General features: G+C 47.7%; 1 protein-coding gene across 6 annotated transcripts in view; it reads right to left on the bottom strand.

The window, feature by feature from the left end:
- The window catches only part of SH3PXD2A (SH3 and PX domains 2A), a 229,617-nt gene that overhangs the window by 174,491 nt on the left and 27,996 nt on the right, over nucleotides 1–27,130 (bottom strand). For all 6 annotated transcript variants that reach the window (XR_012498440.2, XR_016018888.1, XM_074339099.2 and 3 more), the window contains exon 2: nucleotides 9,414–9,494. Coding sequence is in view for 4 of the 6 variants with exons in the window: in XM_074339099.2 (XP_074195200.2) it covers nucleotides 9,414–9,494 (81 nt within the window). In the remaining 2 variants the exon portion in view is untranslated. The remainder of the gene's footprint in view (nucleotides 1–9,413; nucleotides 9,495–27,130) is intronic.

Here is a 27,130-nt window from a genome sequence, read left to right as displayed (position 1 = left end):
AGCAGAGATGTTCTCATTAGCCATTCAGTGTCCACACTCACTAGACTTCACCCATAAGGTTAGAGCCAATGAAGAGTGCCAAGGTTGAATAATGCCAGATCCTCTTACAATGTTCCCCAGTGTCTACAAAGGGGCTCCTCTACTGTGTCGAAATCCCACCCTGGCCCAAGGGAGAGGCTGAGTGACCAGCAAAAGGCAGAGATAGCTCCTGCACACCTGCAGTGGGGTGACTAGCCCACAACTCTCGGCTGAGTGTTGGACAAGCTTTTTCTTTCTCTGTATCCTTAGGCCCTACCCTGTGGAAAATTCTCCTGACGGCACGCCCCACCATGGCTGGTTCTCAGGGGTCCAGTTCCCTTCTCTGGGGCTTATTTCCCCTTATGCATAGATGAGCAGAGGCCCTTCCCCACAGACTCTGCCGCCACCCCTCCTCCAGCTAGCTCTCTCCATCTGTTCTGGATCTGCGAGGCCCCTTGTGCACAAGGTTACTCCTATACCCACAGAGTTGGGGAAACTGCACAAGAGGGGATCATTGTACAAGCTCCATCTGCGTGTAGAAGGAAAAAAACCAACTTTGAGTACGTTCTAGCTGGGCACCAATTAACCCCCCTATTCCAAGTCAATGGTAATTAGCTTTTCATCCTGAGCTGCCTCGAAGTACCATTCACCAGGCCCTCCTCTCCTGACACCTCTGGAGAACAGACACCCCACAGCCCTCCCCTACCCCTAAGCCCATCACAGGGCAGAAATCAGGAGAGACAAGCGGAAGCTGGAGTTCACCCTCAGGCCACAGGGGCGAGATGAAAGGGAGTGGCTGAGGCCAGAGACTGGCTGCCAAGGGGAGGGGAAACCTGCCACAGAATTTCCAGGAGCTACTGGAATGCCCACAGGGCTCCCCTGGAATCCTCCTGTATTCTATCAGGGATCTGAAAGACGCCTCTTTCCAAGAGCAAGGAAACACTGTCCACCAATAATCACATTTTAGAAAGTAGTGTTTTCCTAACTGTGTTGCTGGGAGGAAGTTGGGTTGATAATTATACTTGGGAGGTGAAAGCATTTATCTGGAAAACTCTTAACACCGCCACCTGTCTCTCCTGCCTGAAGGCAGACTGAGTTATGTGGTGAAAGTGAAATCTGTATAAATGGGGCGTAGGAAGAAACCTCTGCTTCCAGATGGAGTGAGGATATCCAGCTATACTCTCGTGGAGTCAAGTTTCTAAGGGCCTAACTGGTGAGGTTTCAGCTTCCCTGTCTAGTGTCTCTATGCCAGTCCCTATTCTAAGGGCTTGCTTTATATGGGTTGTCTCATTTTATTCTTACTCCTACCCATGAGGCAGGTATTTCTATTATCCTCATTATACAGATGAGAAAACAGAGAGTTGCGGGAGGTTAAAGAACTCACCAAAGGTTATATACAGTTAGTAACTGGTGGAGCTGGTCTTGGAACCCAGCCATCCTGGCCCTGGACTACCTGCCCTTAACCACTGCACTCTCTGGCCATGCAACTCTGAGTGTGTTTTTTCATGACACAAGACCAACCACCGAAGTACTTCTTGCCTCAACACGCAGTTCATGTGTTTTGATCAATATTTGAATACAAGATTCCAGTTTGACAAGATACTATGGACAGGTGTCTGAGATTTGCTGTAATGGGTTGTAATCAGTTACAGTCCATCGGAATGATCTAGAATGATGGTTCAAGAAATATGAGGTAATGTGATTTTAATAATTACAGTGGTACCTCGGTTTTTGAATGTCTCCATTGACGAACATTTCGGTTTACGAACGCCGTAAATTTTATGGATCTAAGGTATCATTAGATAGTAAAATTCATGCTAAATTTGCAGTTTTAGGGGTTGATTTTAAAGGTCTGGATGGATTAATCCATTTTGCATTACTTTCTATGGGGAAACCGCGCCTCGGTTTTCGAACGTTTAAGAACTCGAATGGTCTTCTAGAATGGATTATTTTTGAAAACCGAGGTAGCACTGTATTTTCATTTTCTTTCTCTTGTTAGATATATTCTTAATGTTTTTTTTTAACTGTGTGTTTTCTGTCCCATTATACAGTCATGACCGTGAGGGACATACGAGTATTTTATTTTAGACTTCCTACTTTCCCTACTTCCTCCATAGATGTCTTTTTAATTAGTAAATGTTAATGTTGCCAATTATGTATGAATATATTCTCCTTTTTTACAAAACAAGTTACATTACAAATAGGGCTAAGGCTCCTCTCTGACTGAGCCCCTCCTCCCACTGATGTTCCCAAACCACTTCTAGAGATAACTCTATTACCAGTTTGGACTGTATCCTTTCAGAGCTTTTCAGTACATATACACTTACACTGTTTATGTACTTGAAAAAGATATATCTTGTCATTGCTTTTGCATAATTGCTATCACACTGTAAATATTATTTTGAAACTTGCATTGGCCATTCATTAATATTTCTTGGCGATCCATCCACAAAATTGAGATTTGTTTTGACTCTGAGACTAGCTCAGTTTTACTTAGCAATACTCTCTGAATGGTCATTGAAGGTGTTTCCCGTTTTCTCCATGGCAAACAACACGGGGCTTTCTGTGCCTTCCTGGGACAAGTGACTGATCTCAGTCATGGATAAAATTCTCCTGTGTCGAGGACATGTGAGCAATCACAGTGACCCACAGCTCTCCACACTGCTGGAGCTAGAACAATGCCAGCCACCAGAACTCTCTAGAATGCTTGCTACAAAGTTGCTCTTAGAATTTGACAAGTTACCTCCCTAGGCTTTGGTCCCTTTGCCATTAGTTTAGGGTCAATGATCTCAAACAACACAGAGCTTGCCTCAATGATTAAAAGACCGACCTTGCAGGAGAGACACCCCACGCCTTCTACTCTCAGGTTGACCCTTGGCACACACCAGGGTCACACCAGTTCGATCTCAGCTGAGGTCTGCTCTGGACGTCACACCAAAGCAAAACTTGTGTCATGATAACTAGAAAAATCAACACAGATGTTTACCTGCAAAGTGAGGGACTTGGAATGAGCTCTTCTAGTTCTAAAAATGCAGTGATCCTGTAACTCCATAAATGACATCATAACACATGCACACGTACGTACACAATTCCAAGGCCAGTTATTATTAGTGATTTGGGACTATAGTTTTGTTCACCCATCGTTAGCCTGGCTATTTGACAGCTGGAAAGTGAGTGTGACCCTGAGTACGGTAGGTAGGTGGAGAGTCTGGAGAGATGAATAAGGAAGAGAGAGAAAAGCACTTCAAAATAGGTTAAGTTCTTTAGAGCAAATAAGCAAACCTGAACAACCTTCTTGACTCCATCTTCCAAGCAGTGTGGGGGGAGCTAAAGGGCCTCTCCTGCCTCTGATCAAATATTGACCCTGTGCACTCACTGGCCGGAGTTCAGACTAAAAGGCCAGGAGCACCACGGAGCCAATGTTTGCAGAGCAATTACTGCTCCAGTAATTGCCTTGTAGGTCAGATTGTGAAACAACCTTCCACGGAGCCTTCCGGCCCTTCCTCAGTGGGGCCAGGCCTTGGGGGAGATACTTAACAGTGAAGGAGCTGTGTAGGGAAACTTAGAGAGGCTGGAAATGTGGTCCAGCTGCCAGTGAGAAGGCAGCTTAAGAGCATCTGTGGCCCTCCATCCTCCTCCTTCTCCCCTTAACTGCTCCTCCAAGTAATCTAAGCCCTTTATAACCAAACAGGCCTCCACGTCAGGCCTTGTCCTGGCCAGCTCCCTATGGGACAGGTCCCTTTCCTGGTCAGATAGGGCTGAGTGGTGGATTATTTTTAGAAGAAACTAATTTCCACTTGAAGACCAAGAGCCTCTCCTCTCCCTGTCCCCAACTTGACATCTGAAACACCCTTAGAAGCCCCCTCTAGTAACTGACCTGGTTTCCAGAAGAGATGTTTGGAATACTGTTGAATTTGAATTGTTCTGTCGGTGGGGCAAATCATGGTGGAACAGAATCCCCCGCTTCCTGCTGGAGCCCTAGAAAATTTGAGAGGCCAACTGGGAAGGGACTGGGAGGTGACAAGAGTATTCTGGGGTGGACCTAAGGCCAGATCAAGCCTGTGTGTGTCCCAGATGGTCTAAAGCAGCACTGTTCTGGATGACAGAACTGTTCTACGTCTGCTCGATACCTAGCCACTAGCCACTGTTGTTACTGAGTACATGCCATGTAGCAAGTATGATCAAGACACTACATTTAATTTTTAAAAATCAACTAAACTTAATTTAATTTTTAAAATGTAATGTTTACAATTTTTAATCAATTTAAATTTAAACTTAAGTAGCCATATGTGGCTAGTGGCTACCGCGGTGGACAGCATAGATCTAAAGCCTCCATACCCAGTGCCTCTCAGTGGGCAGGAAGAGGGGGCTGGGTTCTGTGAGCAACCCATTGTGTGTGAAGGAGGGAGAACCACAAGGTCCGAAGCCTCAGGCAGAAGATATGGGGAGAGAAAAAGGTTTGGGGCCGAGTAAGGGTCTTATCTTGGTGCCCAGGGAAGGACTTCCGGGGGTATGAACGACCAGCAAGGCTATTAGAATTGTATATGTACTTTCACGCATTTGTCTGGCGAGAGTCTTACTTTCATTACTGATCCCCAAAATAAAATAAGATAAAATAACTCATTGATCTGTCAGATAAAACTTATTTCTTCAGGGAAGACTTCCCTGATCCCAGAGTATAAGGTTCCCCTATAACATGTCTATGGTACCTTTCTTTGTATAGCATTTGGACTAGTATAAAAGAATATATATGTGTTTTAACTAAAATCCGTCTTCTCTCACTAAGCTGTAAGTCCCATAAAAGCAGTAACCACATCTGCTTTTGCTCATCAATATATCCTTGGAGCCTGGCATACTGCCTAGGACATAAAAGGAAGGCACTTAAGATTGGACAGATTGAGGGTGGATGGATGGATGGACGAACAGAAGGAGGCAGGCAAGCAGGCATAAGTGAATGAACAAACTAAGAAATAAATTAGGGACATACTACACCCTGATAACTATAATTCTCAAAAAACAACCAAATCCCCCTAAACTGGAGTAGAGGTGTGTGGCTACATCACTCTACGCTGCTGTCACCAATCAAAACCATATGAGCATCTTTGTTCCCCCCTCCCAAAAAGAATGTTCTTTCCTCCCCCTTCACCCCATAGCATGTTGCCTGTACCTCAATCTAGTATTTATTTCATCTACAGTGGACTTCATTGCTTAAACCTCTACTTTCCCCACCAAATATGGACTCCTGGAAGGAAGGGACCTTGTCCTTCTCAACTGAATGTTCCTTGGCCTGTGCTCTGCCTTATAAAAGTACAAATGTGCTGGAAGCCTTAACACAGGCCAATCCACTCTTACCCTGAGCCAGCCTAGCTCACTCATCTTTATACTTCCACCCTCACCACTCACAGCCACAGCAAGGCGACCAGATTTAGCAAGTGAAAATACAGGACACACAATAAAAGCTGCATTTCAGATAAACAATGAACAACTTTTTTAGCATAAGTATGTCTCATGCGATATTTGAGACATACTTGTACTAAGAAAAAAAAGTACTCATTGTTTATCTGAAATTCAAAATTAATCGGACATGTCCTATTTATCTGGTGACGCCAATCCAGGGGAGCCAGCAGTGAATAGGGTGAGTGGTGGGGGTAGAGGGGAATAAGAATACCAAGATGAATGGTCTGCCCTCACGTGCGAAGGCTTCAGGAAAGTGTGGAATGGGCAATCACCAGGTTATCTGTGGTTTCTCTCCCCCTACACCGGGAATAGCTCCCCAGTGCTCCCCCAGAGTGCTAAGTACCCTGTAGAGGACACAATAATGCCACGGGTCACATCTAAGAGACACTCGCTCTCCTCCTACTCTTGCCGCCCCTCTGCCTGCTGCCCCTTCAGGGCCAGGTGCCCTGCTGTGTGCCTAAGATCTTTCATTCCCAAATATCTCCCAAGAGCATCACATGTGGAGCAGGTAGGTCCTGGCAGAAGCGTTGAAGAGGATAACCAACCCAAAGTGATGCTTGGCTTCAAATCTTAGTTTGTACATGGGCTGGGGCCGTGGGGGCTGTGCTGATGTGGATGTGGACACTGCCGTGGAGAGAGGAGGAAAAACCAAGATCTATGACAGCATCCTTCAAATGCTTCCTGGCCTTGTGGCCATGGAGCCTTAAGGGTAGGGCACGGCTGTCCATCTCCAGGTTTGCTCAGCAGAGGGAGAAGGACACTGGAGGTACCTGTGCTATTCCAAGTACAATTGGGTCAGCACACACCCCATGGCCCTCGGTCAGAGGTCAGGACCACTTGGTACCACTTTGCACATGATTCCCCAGGTTACATTAGAGAGGTAGGAGACTAGGGCCTCCTCATAGTACCCTGACCTCCACCAGGTGCAGAAGACACCATTTGAAGAGACGGAAATAAGAGAGGCAAGTACGGGGAGGCCCACGCTGGGGTCTCCAATTTGTAGAGGTCCTTTAAAGGGGTGCCCGGGCCCATTGCTATTATCTGAATATGATGTAAAAGCCCCCAGATGGTACTCAAATAGTACAAGATGTGAATGTGTGGTTAATGATATGAATTGGTTCAGCTTAGCAGTTCTTTACTGGGGTTCTTAGCAGTTCTTCCAGAGGAGTCTGTGAACACCTGCCACTGTAAGTAAAATTGTACATGTACACCTTTGTCTGGGGAGAGGGCTTCTAACCAGATTCACAAAGGGGTCTCTGGTCCCCAAACCATGAGTTGGTAAAGCCAGTTTAGCATCTTCCCCCAGACTGGCTTAGCCAGCTCAGGACTTGCAGGGTTCCAACACAGGGCTCTGCCAAAAACAGGAGGAGCAAAACGACTCTGAGAGCAGCCACTTGTGGGCCACACCCCTGCCCACAACACACGCCCGTCCTGCCCCAGTGGCAAGCTCCAGAGAGCCTGTGGCTTCCAGCATTCTGAACACTCTGGCACAGGCCAAGGCATAAAGCAGCTCCTCAGCAGAGTGAAGCCAAGTGAGGGAAACAAGATAGCAACACCGTGAGAGGAGGCCCTAAGCACCCAGACCCCTTCACCTGCAGCCCAGCATCCTTGTCATCTGCTAACACTACTAGACAACTAGTGGGTAACTCATTAGATAACCATGTATCAGGAAAAACGTGGATTCACTCATTTAATCCTCACAACAACACTACTGGATGGGTACTATTTAAATCTTCATTCTACAGATGAGAAAACAGAGCCTTGAGAAGTTATGGAACCTGTCTGGAGTCACACAGTCATAAAGCCAATAACCAGTTCCAGGTAAAGTGTCTCCAGTGCCTAAGCTCTAAGCCATCCTCTCACACCGCCTCTAAGAAAGCTGAGCTCTGAGGGCTACCAGTGACCAGAGACGGAGTTAGCAATGCCATTTGTTCTTTCATCCAATCAGTGACCCCAATAATTAAGAAAGGCTTTCTAAAATGCACACCACTAAAAGTCATCATGTTATGAGATCTGTAAAATGGGTTCACAAAGATGCCATTGTTGGCTCAAAGGTTCAATTCCACAGAATCATCCCAACCTATTTCTTAACTGCATCTACGGGGTGGTGAGGACCCACGTGGACAGGCCTGGCTATGCTCGTAACTAGGGCCAGGACATCGCACAAGCGGCCCCATGCCATGTGTCCCCTCCCGACACACAGGAAATGAGCCCTCCAGGCAAGGGAGAAGTGGGGGAAGCAGCATTCCTTTCTTGTGAGATTCTGAAACTAGAGAGGGGGTAGGGGAACAAAACGGAAAGGGGGGAAGAAAAGTTCTGATTTGAGAGTTTCCGCTGGCTCTCAGACCCCCTCGGGCTCATCAATGAATCCTTTCAGGGTTTCCTTTCCCCAACTAAGTTATCATTTCCTGTCCAGCACACTATACCCATTGATGGGGTATCAGCAAATCCCACCAGTTTATGCCAGAAGGACCTAAGGAGATTGGACAGGAACTGAGGGGTAAAGAGGAAGAAAGCAGAAGGGTAAGGAGTGGCTTTCAATCCCATATTCAATGGGATATTCAATCTCGTATTGTTGGTTTAAGAGAGGATTTGTAATACAGGAAGCTGGCTCATCTTTGACTTATTTCATAGGTAGGGCAATAAGGACAATGGGCTAAAATCAGGTATTTGGGGGCAAATATGCAGGCATGCCTCTCTAAGATGACTCACCATCAAAGGCCTACAAAGGAAGGAGTGGACCTTGGCTGTGAGGGCCAGGAGTGGGCGTCTCTTCTTTGTTTTTTATTGGCCTAAACCAGGTTCATAGGCTTAAAGAAGTATCTAGAACCTCTTGGCTTTCCCTTCCTTGTACAGGTTGCTGCCCAACTCAGTGATTCTGCCCTGTCTGGTGCCTACCTCTGATACACAGAGGGGAGCCCCCTAGTGGCCGTTTCTGTGTTACATGACCCTCTACCCTGGGTCATACCAATTGGTCCAGAGAGGGTACCTGACCCAGTTGGGCCAATCAGAATCTTCCCTGGGATTTTTCAATTTGGAACTGGGAGAAAGTCAGCCTCTCTGCTGTTGGGAACCACAAGATATGAATTTTGGGAGCTTTTGACAGCCAAGTTCCTCAGGATATGAGGTAATAGAAGCTGAAGAGTACCCAGAGAGAAGCAGAGATAACACAAAGGGAGAGCAAACCTGGTTTCAGGTGTTCCTGGAGCCCACTGCCTTGCTCCCCGTTTCACCATCTGGTTGACTGCATAAGCTTCTCTGGTATATCCTTCCAACCAAGTCTCATTTTTGGCTAAGCTAGTATGAGTGTAAAACTATCACTTGTTGGCATCAAGGGAGGTGTTTGCAATGGAGCTGTGGGATTCAAACCACCATCCCCCATATCAACATGCCTGTATATATTAGAGAGACACAGATACCATGCCCGTGTACACACAGGGCAGTAAGAGCCTTATTCGGTGAGACAGACATAATGGTATGCCCAGTTTGTGTCTGTAGTTGAAGAAATTGCTTATTTTCTGTTTCTGTCTTTTCTGTATGTTTGCTTTTCTTTGCCTGCAATGATGTGGTGGCTTGTGTCTCAGCCTAGATGTTTACAGACATGTCTGCTCATATACATAGCACCCACAATCATCCTCTGCCTCTCCACCCTAGTTTCCTACCCCTCGGGCAAAGGAGGGTGACAAAAGATGACTGTTAAGACCATCTGAGGAAGTCATCAAAGCCCCAAGTGTCTGCCTGCAATATCCTAGCCTGAACCAAGCCCAGCTCGACCATCAGGGTTCCCTCATCTGTCCCTGTGTTCTCACCTAGACTCTGACCCTGACAGGTCTGCTGGAGGTTCTCCAGATGAGTGAGGACATGCGTGAGGCCAGCCCACCAGAGACTTGGGCGACTGAAGATTGAACTGGGCACCATTGGAGCTCAGACCAACTTACCTGCAGGTCAAAGAACTTGCTGTACCTCCGGTAGATGATCTGGGATGTGGAGTCGGACCAGGTCACATTGATGATGTATACCTGTGACGTAAAAACAAAAATAAGAGCAGGTGACTGGCTGATTAAGACTGAGCTTCATTCTTGAATGGTGAAGCCGGGGGTCTCAGCCACTGCGAGAAGGAAGGAACGTTAGTAGAGAAGAGTAGCATTTACACATCTCGGTATCAGGGTGGCTGACTTCTCCACAGAGCAGGGCCGTCTTAGGCTGCTACAACGAAATACCATTGACTGGGTGGCTTAAACAACAAACACTTATTTGTCCCAGTTATGGAGGCTGAAAGTCCAAGATCAAGGTCCCTGGTTAGGACCCACTTCCTAGCTTACGGATGGCCACCTTCTTGTGCTACCCTCACGCGGTAGAGAGAGGGGGCTCTGGTCTCTTCCTGTCCTTATAAGGGCACTAATCCCAGCATTGGGGCTCCGTGCTCATGCTCTCATCTAAACCTAATCACCTCCCAAAGGTCCCAGCTCAGATACCATCACACTGGGCATTAGGGCTTCAACATGTGAATTTGGCACAGGGGACAAACATTCAGTCCATAGCAAGGGTTTTGCACACAGGGGTGTGAGGCTTTCTGTTTGGTGGCTCAGTTAACAGCCACGGAAACAAGCTCTGAATCCAGTCCCTTCTTCCCTCTGATCTCACAGAGTTAGTGTCATTCAGGGCGGAGTGTTTATTCTGAAATGCACCCAGGAGAGGGCCATAAAGCAAAGCAAATATAGCCAAGTGATGCCAGCCTGAGATGGGGTATTTATGACATGTTTTATGTGATCCTGATAAGAAAGAACATAAAATAAAAGCCCATCCCTATCCTCACAAGCCCAAAATAAACTACTGACTATTATTATAATAAATAGACAGGGATACGCTGTGCTTTATATCACGTAAACATATATGTCATACAATAAGTTGTAGAAACCAATTAGGTACTGGTTACTACATACCAGCACAGTGTAAAACATTTATATGCATTAGTTCATTTAATCTTCAGGTCAACGAGGTAGCCACCATTGTTACCTTCATTTTGTACAGGAGGAAGCCGAGGTTCAGAGAAGCTAAAGGACTTGCCCAAAGTCACACAGTTAGCAAGAGACAGAGCAAAGGACTTGAACCTAGGTCTAGCTGAATCCAATTGCCATGTTCTTAACTACATTGTACTATCTCATGTGTAAATTTAGGAATGTGGATATTTGAATCAAACTACTTGATCAGAACTGAATGACATATTTTTAAATAAAGCTGTAGACCGTCTGAAGAGTCTGAACACTCCTTGCTTAGGGGGTGAGCCTAGAGGAACATGGGGGAGTCATGTCAATTCTGAGAGACTGAGACCAAGAAGAGACTGAACGTAGGGCCCAGACAGAAGTCAACAGATAGGAATGCTACAAAACCAGACCAACACAGAGGAAACTTCCACGTACAACCGGCCGACTGTGGCAGGATGCTCTGGGATTTTCACAGGGGTTATAACCCATTCCTCCCCCCCGCTGACTCCCAGCTCCTGGACTCCCAAATCCTGCCAGCTACGTCTCCCCTCCCACCCGCATCTGCCCTTCCAACAGGTCCCAGCCAGGGAGCAGATGCTGTGCACGACAGGTGCTGCCTTCCTGACCTCTGCCCAGGCAGATGCACGGTAAAGAGGCCCCAAGTGGCCGTACCCTCCCAGGAGAGAGGTTGCATTTACCTGCAGGCCATTAGACAGAGCCTTTCTCTCTGGCCAATCAAGCAGGTCCCAGAGGAAGGGCTTCACGGAGACTTAACATGACCCGTGCTCCATCCTCTCTAGTCATTAGGGGCTTCCCTTCACCTCTCAGAGAGAATTAATCACAGGCTCACAGCCTCTGGCAGATGGGAGGCCTCTCCTTTTGCAGAAGAGGAACCTAGGACCCAGAATGGTGATTTGCCAAGGAAAAGGCAGATTTTGGAGTGAGCCCCACCTAGGTTTCATGCTTAGGACCCTCCTTATTGGCTGCGAGACCCCAGCCCAGCCTCTCAGACCCTCCGACTCCTCCTCTATTCCATGGGCACAGTCTTTAGGGCAGCCCCGCCTGATCCACTACCCTGGTGATCATTGCAGGTATGTTTACCCCCTTTAGTGGCAGAGTTGGGACGGGAACCCAGACCTCCCAATTTCCAGTTTAGGATGCAACAGCGCGTGACCAGAGCATGTCCCCCTGGAAAAGACCTTTCCCCTTTACTCTTCAAACACACACTTAAAAAATTAAGAAAAAAAATAGATGAAAAGTCACAGGGAGTCATCTCTGTCTAATCCTTGACCTGACCCCACACCAAAGACCTGCCCTGTGGAGAAATAGCCAGAGCAGGGCTAAGGGGAGAGCTGTCCTTGTGACCCTTGTCAGCCACAGCCACCAGGCCACGACACGACCATGCTTACCCCCAAAACACATTTATTTCCTTGTTGAGCAAAGAATTGCTCCTGCTGACATCTTGCATGCCACTATCCATGCACTGAGCAAGCACGAGGGTAACTCACACTGAGGGGATCGGGAAATGAACCCCTATTTCCAGGTTCTCCCCTGAGCCTACCCTCTTGGACAGTCTAAATCCTGAGCTGAGGAAATGGTCAGAGACCTTTCTGGAGATGAGCCCAGAGATCCGAGGATAGTCCCCAGGCCCCTTTCTCTCATGTGAGGAGAAGGTGCCTCTGCTTTCTCCTAAACCTTGAACATCCTAGATTATCCCTCCAGATGAGCAATGGATACACAAAATTCCAACCCAAACCATATTCTCCCTGCCCCCCACATCAGACTTTCTTAAGCTTCCTTGAGCTGGCTCTGCCGGCCCTGGAAACCTAGCGATAAACCACAGAGAAAGAGCAGGTGGAGGGGAAGGGGCACAGGGCAGAGGTCATCTGAGAAAGGCAGCTCTGTTTACTGGGCTTGCGTCAGGGGCGCAGATAAACTGCTCTGGTCACAGGAACGGCCAAGATAACATTACCCAGCAGCTGGGTCTCCAGAAAGGTTTGCAATTAAACATCCTGCTTCCACACACTTTACTTGGGGTTGTGTTTCCCGGGTGGAGTTTCCCTTCCTTCTGGATTTTAAAAACCCATGGATTCTATTTCCCTGTCTCTGGCCATTTAGGCAGATGGCAGGCGTCTAGGAAGCTTCATGACAGAACAGCCGCGGCGTCCAAGTCCCTACAGAGGAAGCCCCAGAGTTTCAAGTCCTCCTGCCACACTCAGCCCTGACAGAAGAGGACCTGCACCACAGACAAAGCTAAGGAAGCTCTCACCAGACACCGCATGACGCTGGGTCCCACCAGCCCACCCACTCAGAGGCCATCTTGGGCCGCCTTCCGTCTGCTCAGCTCATTAAACCCAGAAATGTCTGAGGCTTCCGAGACTTCCATAGCTTCCAAGTCTTGCTCCTTTCAACAAGAAAACAGCCTTGATGCAAATCAGACCCGCAGCCCAGCTCCAGAGCACTGAGAATGAAGCCCAGCCCAGTTCCTGTGGAGGGAAGTCATGATCGGACCTGGGCTGCCACCAATTAATGACCCAAAGTTATGGCCCAACCAGTCCTAGAAGGCCTAGGACCTGCCTGTGTTTAATTAGAAAGTGCCAGTAAGCACTTGTCGCTCCCTTTGCTGAAGGAAAGGAGTTAGGAACTGGGCAGGAAACCGTGTATCTTTGCGGCACTAGGGCTCAGTTTACTAAGGAAGGCCTTCTTTTCCCTGAACTCCTGCCAGCTGCCCTTGGCCCCGGGCCAGATGGAAACTCAATGACAATATTCCTTCACCTGCTCACACCACCATAGGGTGGGATCAGTTGGCTAGGACTAGGGCTGTTGATTTAGGGAACCACCACCCCTTAGAAGCCTGGACTCAGAGGGCGATCTCTACTCCAGCAGGTTGACTAAGGGTTAATACCAGGTGGCAGAACCTTTCAGTCCTCAGATCACCCTGCTCCAAGCTCTCTCTGGACCTCATGTTTATGGAGCAGTCACAGTAAACACAGCACAAGTGAATCCTAGGAGAGCTCTGGGTGGGGCTGGGTGTGTATGGCAGAGTGCATCTCCCAGAACCACGTGTCCACCAGTCACCTCCAAAACAGACTCTACTGCTGCAGACCTGGGCCAAATGGCCTTCCTTTCGGATAAAGGGCTTTTTAAAGGTACTCAGAGGAAGGGATAGTCAGCAGGGTCCTATACAGTATGAAACACCTTCAAGAGAGTTTTGTGGGTACCTATCACACTTCATTCCTGCTGTTGTTTTCATGAATCACAGGTCTCAGTTGCTTGTTTAATTTGGAGGGGAGGGAGTAGGCAAGAGGGTCTGGAGGAAGCCTCCATAGTATCATGGGTGCCTCCATTTATTACTCTGCAAGATGGAGATAACAGTGGCGACCTCACTTTTGGGCTGTGGTAAGAATTCGGTGAGCTCACCCTGTATTTCTCCACTAGAATGGAAGCTCCCAGAAGGCGGATCATGACACGATCATGGCAAATCATGTTCAGCACAAGACTTCACACCTGAGAAATACTCACTTCATGTCCCCTAAATAAGTGAAGGAGCAAAGCAACCTGCAAATGTCTAGTCAGTGCTTTTCTTGGTACCTGGTTTTGTGACAAGCTAAAGATGAGGCAAAGTGCCCAGCCTCCAGGCCCTTACAACTCAGCTGGGGCAGCCAAACTCACACTGACAAATCAGGTAGGGCCTGGTGCAAGATGGAATGATGGGGTGCCAAAAAGTGAGGCTCAGAAAGGAACAAAGGCAGTGTTCGCATCGCAGAGGAAGAAGCAGACTTGGAAAGCATTTGATGGGTTGAAATTTTAGCTCCACCACTTCCTGGATGCGTGAGCCTGGGCAAGCGTCTTAGCCTCTCTGAGTCAGGGTTTCCTTAGCTTCAAAGTATGGCTCACAGTGCGAGCGTCCCATTACATGCGATGATACACACAGGGACCTGAGCAGAGGACCTGACACTAGAGTGTCCAATGCACATCAGCTATTTAGACACCAGGAAGAGGGAAGGGCTGAGCCAACTTCTTTCCATTGGACATAGGACAGGAATAGGAGTAGGAAGAAAGCAAGGAGTGGACAATAGGGATATGGACACACACACACACACACACACACACACACACAGAATTGGTAGAACTACTACTAACAGCAAGCCGGCCTGAGAAAGCAGAAGAGCAAAAATAACTGCTGCCTAGGCAGGGAAAACAACGGCCCACCTTTGAGCACCCTGCTGAAAGGAATGGCGAGCTGTGGTAGGCCCCTCCAGGTCAGAGGCGTTTTTCCCCCCCCTTTTTTCTTTTCATGTTTCCTGGAGGGGAAATGAGTATATAAAATAGGAGCTCCCAGGATTTACAACCCCTATGTGGACCTTAAAAAAAGGATCAGCTGTCAAAGCTCTGTCCTTCCAGTTACCAGAACCAGGAGAGAAACAGCAAGAAGAGTTAGTTTTTACAAACCTTTTTCTTATATGCACAAATTATTGGCTTCATTAGGAATCATAATAATAGCCATGCTCACTAATGGAGAACTTACAAAGGACTAGGCATTGCTAGGCACTTTATTCATCTTATCGCATTTATCTCATCTTATCTCACATTGATTCTATGAGGAAAGTATTGTTACCATCTCCAGTTCACAAATGAAGAGACCTAGAGAGGTAACTAATCCTCAGATTCAAAGACGACGTTGACTCCATAGCCACACTTCGTCCTCTTTAATAGCTACAATGGAACAAGGCAGAGTCCCTGCCACAAGGTTTGCCCTCATGGTTCAATCTGCTCGTCTGACAACTGGTTGCTTCATGTGTGGGTGACTAGTCAGAACTGCGGCCGCCCATGCAGCAAGTTGGTAAGAAGCCCTGCGTGAGGACCAGTGCTCTATTTTGCGTGGTTTAGAATCAATCAGATCGGTTTCATGAAAAGTTGTCACTCTCTCTGGGCCTCCATTCCCCATCTTCCCCTTCAAAGTTCCTGGCACGGTCTTTTGTACTCTTAGAAATTTAGCGTCTTCCCTAGAAGTTTCTGGAGGCATCAATTAGCCCTGGGTCTAGAAAGGAACCCATTCTGGGTTTCTAGAGCTCTGGACGTGGTCCCCACTGGGACATTCTGAAGAGTACCTGAGGGCACGTGGTTGAACCTTTGTACCTTCCTCCCTCCAACCTTGCCACCACCCTCTGGTCCCAAGCCAGCTTATCAGAGAAAACAGGTCTGACCACCTTGAACAAGTAGGTATTCAAACAGAGAGGCCCAGCAATGGGCAGCGGACACCTTGGGTAATGCCCAGGAGCCCAGAGAGAGTGGAAGTGTGCCCAGGCTAGGGGGAGGAGGCTTACCCTACTATGAAAATCGAGAAAAATTCTATATGTACATTAACATTCATGAGCTAGAATCCTGGAAAACTTAAACTAGGGTATCCTCTCCTGAACCACGAAAAGCATTATGCTCCTGGGCTTCCACAGGCTTGGATGCAGCCCAGTGGATCTAGGAAAGTGTTGGAAGGGGGAATTGTCACTCCACACATTCCCAAATCAATGACTGACACGGGTCTGCTGACCTGGATGCACACATCCTGTGAACGTGCCTTGCTCCATCGTCACACCGTGGAGAGCAAAGCAAAGGTTAACACACACAGCCTGGTTTCCTCTTCCTGGGAAACACAGCAGCCAGGCAAGGCCAGAGGCCAGTGCCTCCTCCACACACAGCCTGCGGGGGAAATGACCCCACCATTTCCTACCCACCAGCTGAAAACCTCACACCTTCCTCTCTGCTGTGCTCAGCAAAGCTCAACTTTTGACATCAGGCAAATAGCTGTCATTAGGAATTTTGTTGCATGAGTTAGGCTGGAACAATCTTTTTGGAGAGCATTTTGGCAATTTCTGTCCCAAATTTGCATTTCCATTGACTTAGCAATTTCACCTCTAAGAATTTATCCACATAAGTGTATGTAGGTATGTGTGAGTATATACATGTGTGTTCGTGTTGTGTCTGTTCATGTATATAAATATGTTCATTTGCTGCACTATTTGTAACCACAAAAAGTAAGGCATATTAAATGTCTATTGATTTTTAAAATGGTCAAATAAATTATGATTCTTACATCTGTTAACGATAAGATGGATCTTTCTGTCACTATGGGAAAATGTCCACAGCATGGGGAAAAAAGGAAAAAAAACAGATTACAAAACAGTGTGTATACAATATGAATAGATTTATTTGGAAGGAGTTGTGTGTTTGAGGGGCTTGTGTATGTACACATATATGGGAAAAAATGCAACAAACTAATAATAGTGGTTATTTGAGTTAACACGTTGCATACGGATCACGAGAATCTTCACGAGGGATTTAAACCCTGCCATATGCAACGTGTTAAGAGAAATAAAAATGGAATAGTTTCACTTTATACGTTTCTGTATTATTTCATTTTTCAACATGTATGGCTTTCATAATTTAAAACAAGATTCCATCTTATAAAACAATTGTGTGCCCTTAGCCTGTCCTCTGGCTAATGCCAGCTCTTAGACAGTCTGCTAACATCCAACATTTGCTCATTTGTGGGGAGCTATAGGGGGTTTCAAGTTCAATGTTGAGCTCTTGAAGCCAAAGTCTGAAACCCTGTCTACACATACCTGGAGTGCTTTAAAAACACCAACGCCATGTCATTTAAATTAGAATCTTAGAAGGTAGGTGAGGTGGATACTGGTAGTTTTCAGAGCTCCCCAGGTGAATCTATTGGTTGTTACAGGTTAAGAACCACTAAGGTGGGCCAACACCAAAAGGCCCACAGAAGTAGCTGAAAAACAGAAACTCTTTACACAGAAAACAATATTATAGTGTAATTTGTACTATTAAGAGTCAGCTCTGTCTTCAAGAGGTCTAGTTGGGCAGTTTGTTGTCGGTGCTTTTTCTCAAAGTTCTGCCTCCAGTTTTGGAATTCACCAGCTCAAACGGGGAAAAGAAAACAAGGAGACTGGGGGTCGTTAGTCCTGAGCTGTGGCCATGCCTCTGCTTTCTTTGGCAGCCTGTGGGGCCTACGTCAGTGACTGAGGGGTGAGAGTCCAGACCTCCTTGGCTCCAGGAGGAACAGCTGAAAGAATTAGAGGTGCTGAGCCCAGAGAAGCACTTAGGAGACACGCGACAGCTGGTTTCAAATATTTAGAGGACTATCAATACGGAAGTTCAATTCCAGTTGTACCCTAAGGAAGGTAATGGATAAGGGGTGCCAATGATAAGAAAGCAGGTTTTTGCCCAATGTCAGGAAGAACTTTCCAACCAGAGTTCCCCAAGGAGGGAAGGGACTGTCTTGTGAAGTAATGGGATCATTAGGGCATGAGATGAATGACCACCTGTCTCGATGTTGCTGGAAAATCCTTTCTACTCAGCCCTCCAACATCCAACTCTATGAGGCCAGAAACACTTAGAAAGTTTTAGCAAAATCCACTGGGAATGCAATTCCTTTAACAAAAAGTTTTCTGCTCTCAACCAAGCAGCAGCTGAGTGCCAGGCCCTGCAGGTGGTGCTGACATACCGGCAGGGAGCCAGACAGTCTGTCCTCATGGAGCTTACATGGGGACCACCAGGCACACATACAATCATTTTTGATGGTCAATAAAATGGGAGTGCAGTGACAGAAACTGACTGCAACGGAGGTTACTACATTAGACAGATGGTCAGGGAAGGCTGCTCTCAGGAAAGGATGTTTGAGCCGAGAACTAAATGCACAGAGCAAAGCTCTACTTGCCTACTGGAGTGGTGGGTTGGATCTCAGTTTGACTCAATCTAAAATAAGAAGGGAACCCTACTTCACATCATATACAAAATTAACTCAAAATGGACAAATACCTCAATGTGAGTGATAAAACTACAAAAGTCATAAAAGAAAACATAGGTGCAAAATTTTCATGACCTTGGAATAACCAATGATTTCTAAGATACAACACCAAAAACATGGCAATCAAAAAAAGAAATAGATAAATTGGAGTTTGTCAAGATTAAAAATGTTTGTGCTTCAATGGACACCAGCAAAAAAGTGAAAAGACAATCTACAGAATGGGAGAAAATATCTGTAAATCATGTATCTGATAAGGAAATTGTATCTAGAATATATAAAGAACTCTTACAACTCAAAAATAAAAAGATAACCCAATTTAAAAGTAGACAAAGAAATCTGAATAGACTTTTCTCCAAAGAAGATATACAAATGGCCAATAAGAGATGCTCAACACCATTAGCCCTCAGGGAAATGCAGATCAAAACCACAATGAAGTATCATTTCACATCCACTAGGATGGCTATAATCAAACAGACAGATAATAATAAGTGTTGACAAGGATGTAGAGACATTGGAACCTCCATACACTGCTGGTAGGAATGTAAAATAGTACAGTGCTTTGGAAAACAGTCTGGCAGTTCCTCAGATGGTTAAACATAGAGTGTTACCATATGACTGAGCAATCTTCTACTCCAAGAGAAATGAAAACTCATGTCCACAAAAACTTGTATGCAAATGTTCATAGCAGCGTTGTATTATAAAATATTATATATACTATATTTTATATATATATACATATATATATATATATATATAATATAAACAAATAGTGAAAACAACCCAAATGCCCACCAATTGATGAATGGATAAATAAAATGATATGTGACATCCATACAATGGGGTACCATTCAGTTAGGAATGAAGTACTGATACTTGCTACAGCATGGATGAACCGTGAAAACGTGCTAAGTTAAAGAAGCCAGATACAAGGGCCACATATTATATGATTCCATTTATATGAAATGCCCAGAATAGGCAAATCTTTAGACAGAAATAAACTAGTGGTCGCCTAAGGCCATGGGTAGTGGCCTTGGGTGAAATGGTGAATAACTGCTAACGGGGTTACTTTTGGGGATGATGATGAATATGTTCTAAAATTCACTGTGGTAATAGTTGCACATTATATGTAAACAAACGAAAAACCACCGAATTGTATGCTTTAAATGGGTGAATTGTGTGGTATGTGAATTATATCTCAATAAAGCTGTTTTTAAAATATCAGAAGGGAAATCAAATAAAATATTAGAAAGGAAAAGATATCACTCTCAGTTAAGGAGCTCTTGCCGGAAGGGACTCCATTTCTGCATCCCTCAGCCGGCCTCATTCTTCCAAAGTCCAATCAAACCCCACCACCTCCTAGAAGCCTCCCTGTGCTCCCTCTGCCCCTTCACCTGGTACACAACAAGCTTGGATAGATAGGGGTCATGTCTCACCCATCAGTCGTGGAGAAAACTTAACCTGGGCCTCTGGGATACCCACGTGGCAGATCACCAACACTAGCACATAGTAGGTGTACCTGGCTTAATCAAGGAGAAAGCCTGGCTTAAAATGCACCTGGTTTCCAGGCAGGGTAAGAAGTAACCAGTTCTCTTCCACGGCTCACTGGAAAGAACTGATGCCGGCAACGTTGTGCTCTCTTTGCCTAGGGAGTTCACCGGCCCCGGCAGAGCCTGGCGTGCAGAAAAAGTTTCCTGATCAAGCAGCAAAACTGGGAACACCATCAGCTCCTGTTTGGCTTCCAGGATGCAGAAACTGCCCTGAAAATCCATTAGCCCTGCCCTGACGTTGGAAGCGCCCACAGGAGAGTAACTGCAGAACTAGGTGAACTCTGCGTACCTTCTCTAGAAACCTGTTTCTCTGTTCATGGTCCTGAGCCTGGAGTCTGGCCCAGCCTCCTTTATCCGATCCCACCCACGCTGTGCCCTCCTCCAGGCCTCACAGCCTCTCTGCCCACAATCTCCCCACCCCACTGTTTACTAAAACCCTTAAGGGCACCTATAGCTACAGCACGCCTTGAGCAGTGGAGACTCAGAATGCCGATTTCATGCGTGTCTATTCTCCCCACCCACTCCTAGAACTGTCCTCAACGGGGCCACAAATTCCGTGAAAGCAAGTATTCTATTCTGACTTCCCTTATTTTCCCCACAATTTCTAAGGATATTGGGCACATGGTAAAGACATGTTACTTCCGTCTGGTGAAATTCAGTAGTTCAGTAAATGAGCATTGAGTGCTTACTATGTGCCGGGCTCTGCGAGAAACACTGGTAAACTCAAAGTCAAACAGATACAGGCCTGGCCCCGGGGAAGCTCCCAGGCAGGTGAGAAAGGTCAGCACGAATGGGTAATTTGCTGTAGAGAGTGGATTGAGATGCGCGTGATCCTGGCGGAACCTAGAGGAGAGGCACCAAGTCAAGACGGTTTCCTGGAGGAGGTGATGCTGGAGGTGAGGTGAAGGCGAAAGATGAGGAAGGTAACTAGGTGGAGAGGAGAGGGTGGCAGTGGCAGGAGGGTATCCTAAGCAGAAGGGCTGGGGGATGCAATCGCCTGAGCTGGAGGGGAGAACCAGCAGCAGCTGGGGTGACTGGGGCCTGAAGCCCAAGGCTGTGATTGGCAGATGAGCAGAAGAGTCCCCGGCTGCAAAGCTTGTGGAAATGACAGGGACAGGAGAGAATAGGTTGGGAGGAAGGCACAGAAGCAGACGTCAAAGCTGAAGAGTTTCTTGGGTGGGAAACTTGGAACGGTTTGGGATTGGAGAGGGAGGGAAGAACAGGCATGGGGGAGACTTGAGGACAAAAGGAGTAAGAGATGAGCATGAAGGACCCCTGAGCGAGGGGCAGGGACAAAGGTGAAGTCAGACCTGGTGATGGGAGAAGGCAGGCAGCGAAATGCGTGGGATCCCGGAAGAGAGACGGGGAGGCAGGAGCCTAGGAGCGGACACCCAAAGGCTTCTGGGATCTTAGGTGGACCACACTTGGGATGCAATGGAATGACTGGGACAGACCTCAGAGTTGGGAGCGGGGAGGAGGACCCAGTGTCTGGCAGTGCCCAGGGTGCTTTGCTGCTCAGTGTTGGACAGTGCAGAGTGACTGAGACCTAAAGACATCGGATACAGGGAGAGTGAAAGCAACTCTGAAAAAGGAAAGGGGCTTTATTTTATGCTCAATTCACCCCAGTCTCCAGATCTAAGAGCAAACCTTACAAACCTCCAGCTCCCTCCCCCCAAACTTGGCTCACAAATACAGACCCATTTGGAATGAGGAAAGGGGTACCAGGCCACGTCTGGGCCCCCAACCCCCTTCTCCCTGCCTCTTCCTGCTGCGTGGCCAGAGGAGACCCTCTCCTCGGCCACAGCCAACTCAAGGACGTCATTTGCTCCCGGATCCCCTCTGGGAGTGGGAGGAGGGACCTGCCAAGCCTGCTGGAGAAGAGCCTCGCACAGCGGCCAGGGACGCCTGCCAGAGGCTGCATCTGGCCAGGCTTCCCGCACCGATTCCCCATCTGGCCAGGCATGGAGGTGAGACAGAAACACACAGTCGACCTCCTCCCCCAGCAGCCCCCGCCCCACCAAAGTCACGTCATCCAGGCATTCCCTTGGGGGAGGGCGGCCCCCCTTCCTCTGACCTCAGCCTGTTTCGCTTGGCCAGAGCCCACCCCCAGGGAGCAGGCCCCCTCCCCACACCCTCGCTCACACCCAGGCCCATGCAGGCAAAGGCGTGAGCTATAGATTCCAGCCCTCCCAGGCCGCACACCAAAACCCCAAGTAAGGGCCCACCCCTCCTACTCCTGTCTTCTGAGATGCCAGCTGGGCTGCAGAGGGGGTTTGGGGAGCTGGGGCACTTGGCCAGAACACCAAGGCTCCATCTCCCACCCTCTACGTGGACTCTCCCTCCAGCTTTAACCAAGGGGTCAGGGCTGGCGAGAAAAGACGGAAACCCAATGTGTAGCATCTATGAACTTCTGGTATAAAATCCTAGCCCCTTATTTAGTGTAAGAGTTTGGACAAATCACCTAATTTATCTGATGCTCCATTGCTTTAACTGTAAACTGGGGGTTATTAGAGCACATTCCTTGGACAGTCTAAATAAGGATTAAATGGGAAAAATGAATGCAAAGTGCTTACTCAGCACATGCCTGGCCCGCAACAAACACCCTACTATGGTAGTTCATTTTTTTTATTTCCTGGCTTCCTCCTGGCGGTGCCAAAGGAGGCTTAGTTCCACCCTTACAATGTCCATCAGCTGGCTCCAAATCCAAGCGGTAAATCTGTTATTTGATTGCTGATTTTTATCTTTCTTATTTATTTTTATACTTATTTATCCTGGGAAATAGACGACTGACCTGTTCTGGATGTTATACCTAATGTGCGCAGAAGCAACATCAGTAAAACTGTTATTTGGAAGACACTCTCTAATGGGGTGCTTCCTATGCAGACATAACCCCTAGCAACCCAAGCCCCTCCCCCCCCCAAAACACACACAGAAAATTCCGGATCTCACACAGTTGCACACACCCACAGGTTTTTCCTTGGCATCCCTGTCATGCCTCCCTCTCCCCTAACCCCAGAGGCAGTGGGTCCAAGCCCCCCACCCAGCCATCCGATCACAAGCTTTGCCCTGATGCATCGGGATGGAGAGGGGAGCAGCGCTTTCACACCTGTTAACAATGAGAGCCCCAGGACGCTCAGCACAAGCCCAGCACAGCCCCTGGGGGGTGAAGGGGTGGGGCAAAGAGGCTCAACTCCAACTCACAGCTCCAGAGGAAACTGATTTAAACACCACCAAGCCCCCTTGGAGACCACTCCCCACTCCCTAGAAACAATCCTCTAAATCCAAAGTAATAAATTGAACCTCTCAACAGAAAAATTTTAAATGGGCCAAGAATGAAAACAGCATTTACGCAAAAAGAAATACAAATGGCAGATCCATCCATAAAAAGATACTCAACCTCATGTGTCACTGAAAAAAGAAATCAGAACTACAAGACATTCTTCTTCTTTCGCTGACTGGCAAAACATTCAAGTTCGGTGAGTCCCAGCGCCGATGATGGTAGGAAGAAATAGATACGTCTCATACGCCGTCGGAGGGACGTGAATTCTTGTAGAGGGCCATTTGCCAATATACATCAAAATGAGAAATGCAAACTCTTTAATTCACCAATTCCTCTGCTAGAAATTGATCCTGGGGAAAAACTCAAAAAAGTGTGTCGAGTTCCATGTTCAAGGACGTTTTGGGCAGAATCCATCAAGTTGTTCCAGGATATCGTCAGAATGAAATACTTCACAACTATCAAAAGAGCTAGATCGTCTATGTCTGTCCTTAAGAGCATTACGCCTAGGGAGAAGTGAGAAAAGCACGGTGCAGAAGAAGCCATTCTTTTTTCATAAATACTCGTTAAGGCAGTGATGGCTTTGTCTTAAGGTGTCATTCCTTAACCCAGCCTTTATCTGTCTGGCTTTAACCACTTCCCTTACAAGGGCTGGGAGCCTGGTTCTGGTTGGCCAAGTCACAGAGCACACAGTAGCTTTCATGGCACCTGAGGAAGGGACGGAAGCCACCCTGGAAAGTTCCAAGCAGGCTCTATGCTGGAGGCAGCCCATCCATATACAAGCTCGGGGAGCGAAGACATAAACCTGGGCACGTGCCTCCATCTCACAGAAGAAGATGCTGAGGTTTTGAGCGGTTAAGTGACTTGTCCAATGTTACACAGCCAGGATAGAGTGGGCTTGGAGTCCAACCCATGTTCTTTCCAGCTCATGGCACGACCTCAATCCTCACACTATACCACACAGACTCCTGGAAAGCTGAGGGAGCTTGGGGAACCCGGGGTGGGGAGGCGGGAGGCAGGAAGAAGCCTGCAGAGACAGCTGAGCTGAGGGAAGGCAGACAAGCAGGTAGGGGGCAGGCCTCCACTGGGGCAGCCAAGGCAGGCCAGTGGGCTTGCCAAGGCCTCACTCACTATTGTGCTAAAAAAAGACATCTCAGCACCCACAGCGTAACTCCCTGCCCAGGAGTGCTCCTCATGCTGTCCCCATGCCAGTTAGAGGCCACTGCCCGGCCCCTAGGAGGAAGCTCACAGGCTTGCCAGGCTATTTTGAAAGCTTAAAGCCTTGTGGAATGTGCCCAATATGGCACTATCTGGGCAACCTCTCCCCAACGGCCCAACAGAACCAGGCCCCTCTTCCTTTTGCAGAAACCCGCAGAGGACACAGGAGAAGTCCAGCAGGCCCTGAGGGCAGGGATGGAGTTTGGTTCAGTCAGTGCCTTTGGCCAACTCATTTTACCCTTTGGGCCTCGGTTTCCTTGTCTTTGAAAAGGGACGATAAGGGAAAGGGCAGAGTTGGGATATGACTGCTTATGTGACCTTTCCCCCCCCACCCCCGTCTCCTCACTTCTAACATGTCTAGTCTCTGGGCTTTTCTGTGGCCAGGGAAGGTTTATTTGGAGGAATGCTGCAGCAGATCAGAGCTCAGTCCCTACTACAGGCAACTCCAGCTTCCCACACAGAGGCTGGTCAGGGGATTTGGAATTGGAGGCTGGGGTTCATGTCCAGCTGAGTCACCACGGGCTCTGTAACCTTGGACTAGAAGGGTTGAGGTTCTAAAGGAGGTTTGGGGGTATTAGGCAGAGACTCAGCAAGGCTGAGAACAGGCTGCTAGTGTGGGGGACGGCCACCCACTCTGTTCCCATACTCAGACCCTGATACCATCACCTAGACGGACAGGAATGGGAATCTCAACAGAGGAACCAAGGGAGCGAGGGCGATGTCCCAGGGGACTCAACCACAACTGGAAAGGGCCAGTGTTGGCCAGAGAACAAGAGAAGGAGGCTCTCAGGACCAGAAAGGAACCCGAAAGGTCAGGGAGCCCTGCCTTGTGCTTTGCGTACATGCAGCAGTGATGGGGTGGCCACAGGTACAGTCCGTTCAATCTCTGGGCAGCTGAGCATTAGAATGGTCTTCCTTATATTGATCTGACTGTACTTCCTGCTAAGTCCTGCCCATACCCCCTAGTTCTGCCCCTGGGGCCACAGCAAACAGGTCAAACTCCTCTCCTGCAGGAAGGCATTTCACACGCCCCTTCTCCCAATGTCTCCTCTGCCCAGGCTATCCTCCCCACTTCCTCCTGAAGCTCCTCATGACCGGTCCTGGGTCTTCCACCATCCAGGCTGCCCTCCACGTGCCCTGCTCTCACACAGTATGCACCAAAGCCAGACCCCCCTTCCAGGTACAGATAGACTCACAGGGCAGAACACAAGCAAATTCTCACCACCTCCCTCCCTCTAAACTTTCTAAACACTGAACTTCTACGAGTGCATCCTAAGAAATGTGAATTCCACAAACGCATGCCTAGGATTTGGAGAGTCACTCAGGCTGCTGATTCTGCTGAGCTCCCAGGCAACCCAAACTCTGACTCCTCCCAGTCCTGCTTTCATGAAAACCAAACCTCTTGCTGCCTGCACTTGGGCCACTGATTTCTTAGATAAGAACCCATTACATTTATGCCTCTTCAATTCCCGTCTTCTCCAAGGTAGTTTTGGAAGCTGGCTTGTTGTCTGAAGCACTCGCCTTCCTCCCTGTGTCACCTTGTAAATGTGAACAGCATGACATCAGAACTCCATCCAAGTCATGGACTAACATTTCTGGTCAGAGAACAGAGCCCTGTGACACACCCCTAGAGACGCTCCGGGTCAATGCTGATACACTTAGCTGAGAACTGGGCCGCTCCTGGGTAAATCACAGTTGGTTGCACGTAACAAATTATTTTATTTTCCAAACCATGAGAGGAACTCCCTATATAAAAGAATCATTAGTTTTTTCATGAGAAATCTTCCTGTAAACAAATCACAAATTGACCTGTTTTGCATACCCAGAGTTACTTAAAATCTAGCTAATAAAGAGGTCTACAATTTGCTCAGACCTCACTGCATGCTGGACTCCCAGCTTGAAGCCGTATCAGTGATCTCATCATTCCCATTTTGCAAGCAAGGATACCTGGGCTCTGAGAGGTTACATAACTTGCCTAAGGTCGCATCGATGTAAAACCGGATGCATGCCCAGGTCTGTCGGAATCCAAAACTTGTGCAATGCTGCCTCTCAGGTTCGCTTAAAGAAAGCTCCATTGAGTTATGTTCCTTCTCTGGCATGAGCCCAGAAGAACCCCCTCCCTCAGTGTGCCCCCCAGCTCCTTCCTTCTATCAGAAAGCTTCAGACCTACTGGGAACATGGCGACCTTGGGAAACAGAGGAGCCCAGGCTATTGGTGGAACCAGCTCCCAACGCTAGGATTTTTTTTCCCTAGAGAGCACAATTCTTTCCAGTGCCCCAGGTACACTTTAGAACCTGGTAGCCACCCAGGCCCGCTTCTGTTCAGGGTCTACTAACAAAGGAGGCCCTAAGTTCAGGAAAAAAGGCATTCCTGGGTCTCACCTTAACTGCCTATAAAATGGGTATCACACCAACAATAGGGAACTGCCTTCACAGAGATGTGGTGAAGATCCTGAAATACCCTGCTTCCTCCCACCACTGAGCCTTCGCCAAATGTTGTTCCCTCTGCCTGGAACCCCCTTCTCCCTCCTTCCACATTTGCATAGCTGTCTCGTTCATGCTTCAGAGCACCCTGTTCCTTTCCAGTTGGTTCCTGATCTCAGTCCATCACTGCAGGTCCACATAAGTGACTCTGGTTAACGCTCGTCATCCCAGTCAATCTGTAAGCTCCCTCCTCGTCTAGTATGTAATTGTTGTGGTTCACCCAGGAATCTGCAGCACCTGACATGGTGCCTGGCACACAGTAGGCACTTCATAAATGTTTGTTTGTCTCGTTCATGTTTCAGTGAATGAAAGATCAGAGAAAA

Source organism: Rhinolophus sinicus, chromosome 15 (genome assembly GCF_057876585.1).
Source record: "Rhinolophus sinicus isolate RSI-liver-muscle chromosome 15, RSI-T2T, whole genome shotgun sequence".
NCBI classification, from domain to species: domain Eukaryota; kingdom Metazoa; phylum Chordata; class Mammalia; order Chiroptera; family Rhinolophidae; genus Rhinolophus; species Rhinolophus sinicus.
This window is presented reverse-complemented; position numbering and strand designations above follow the sequence as displayed.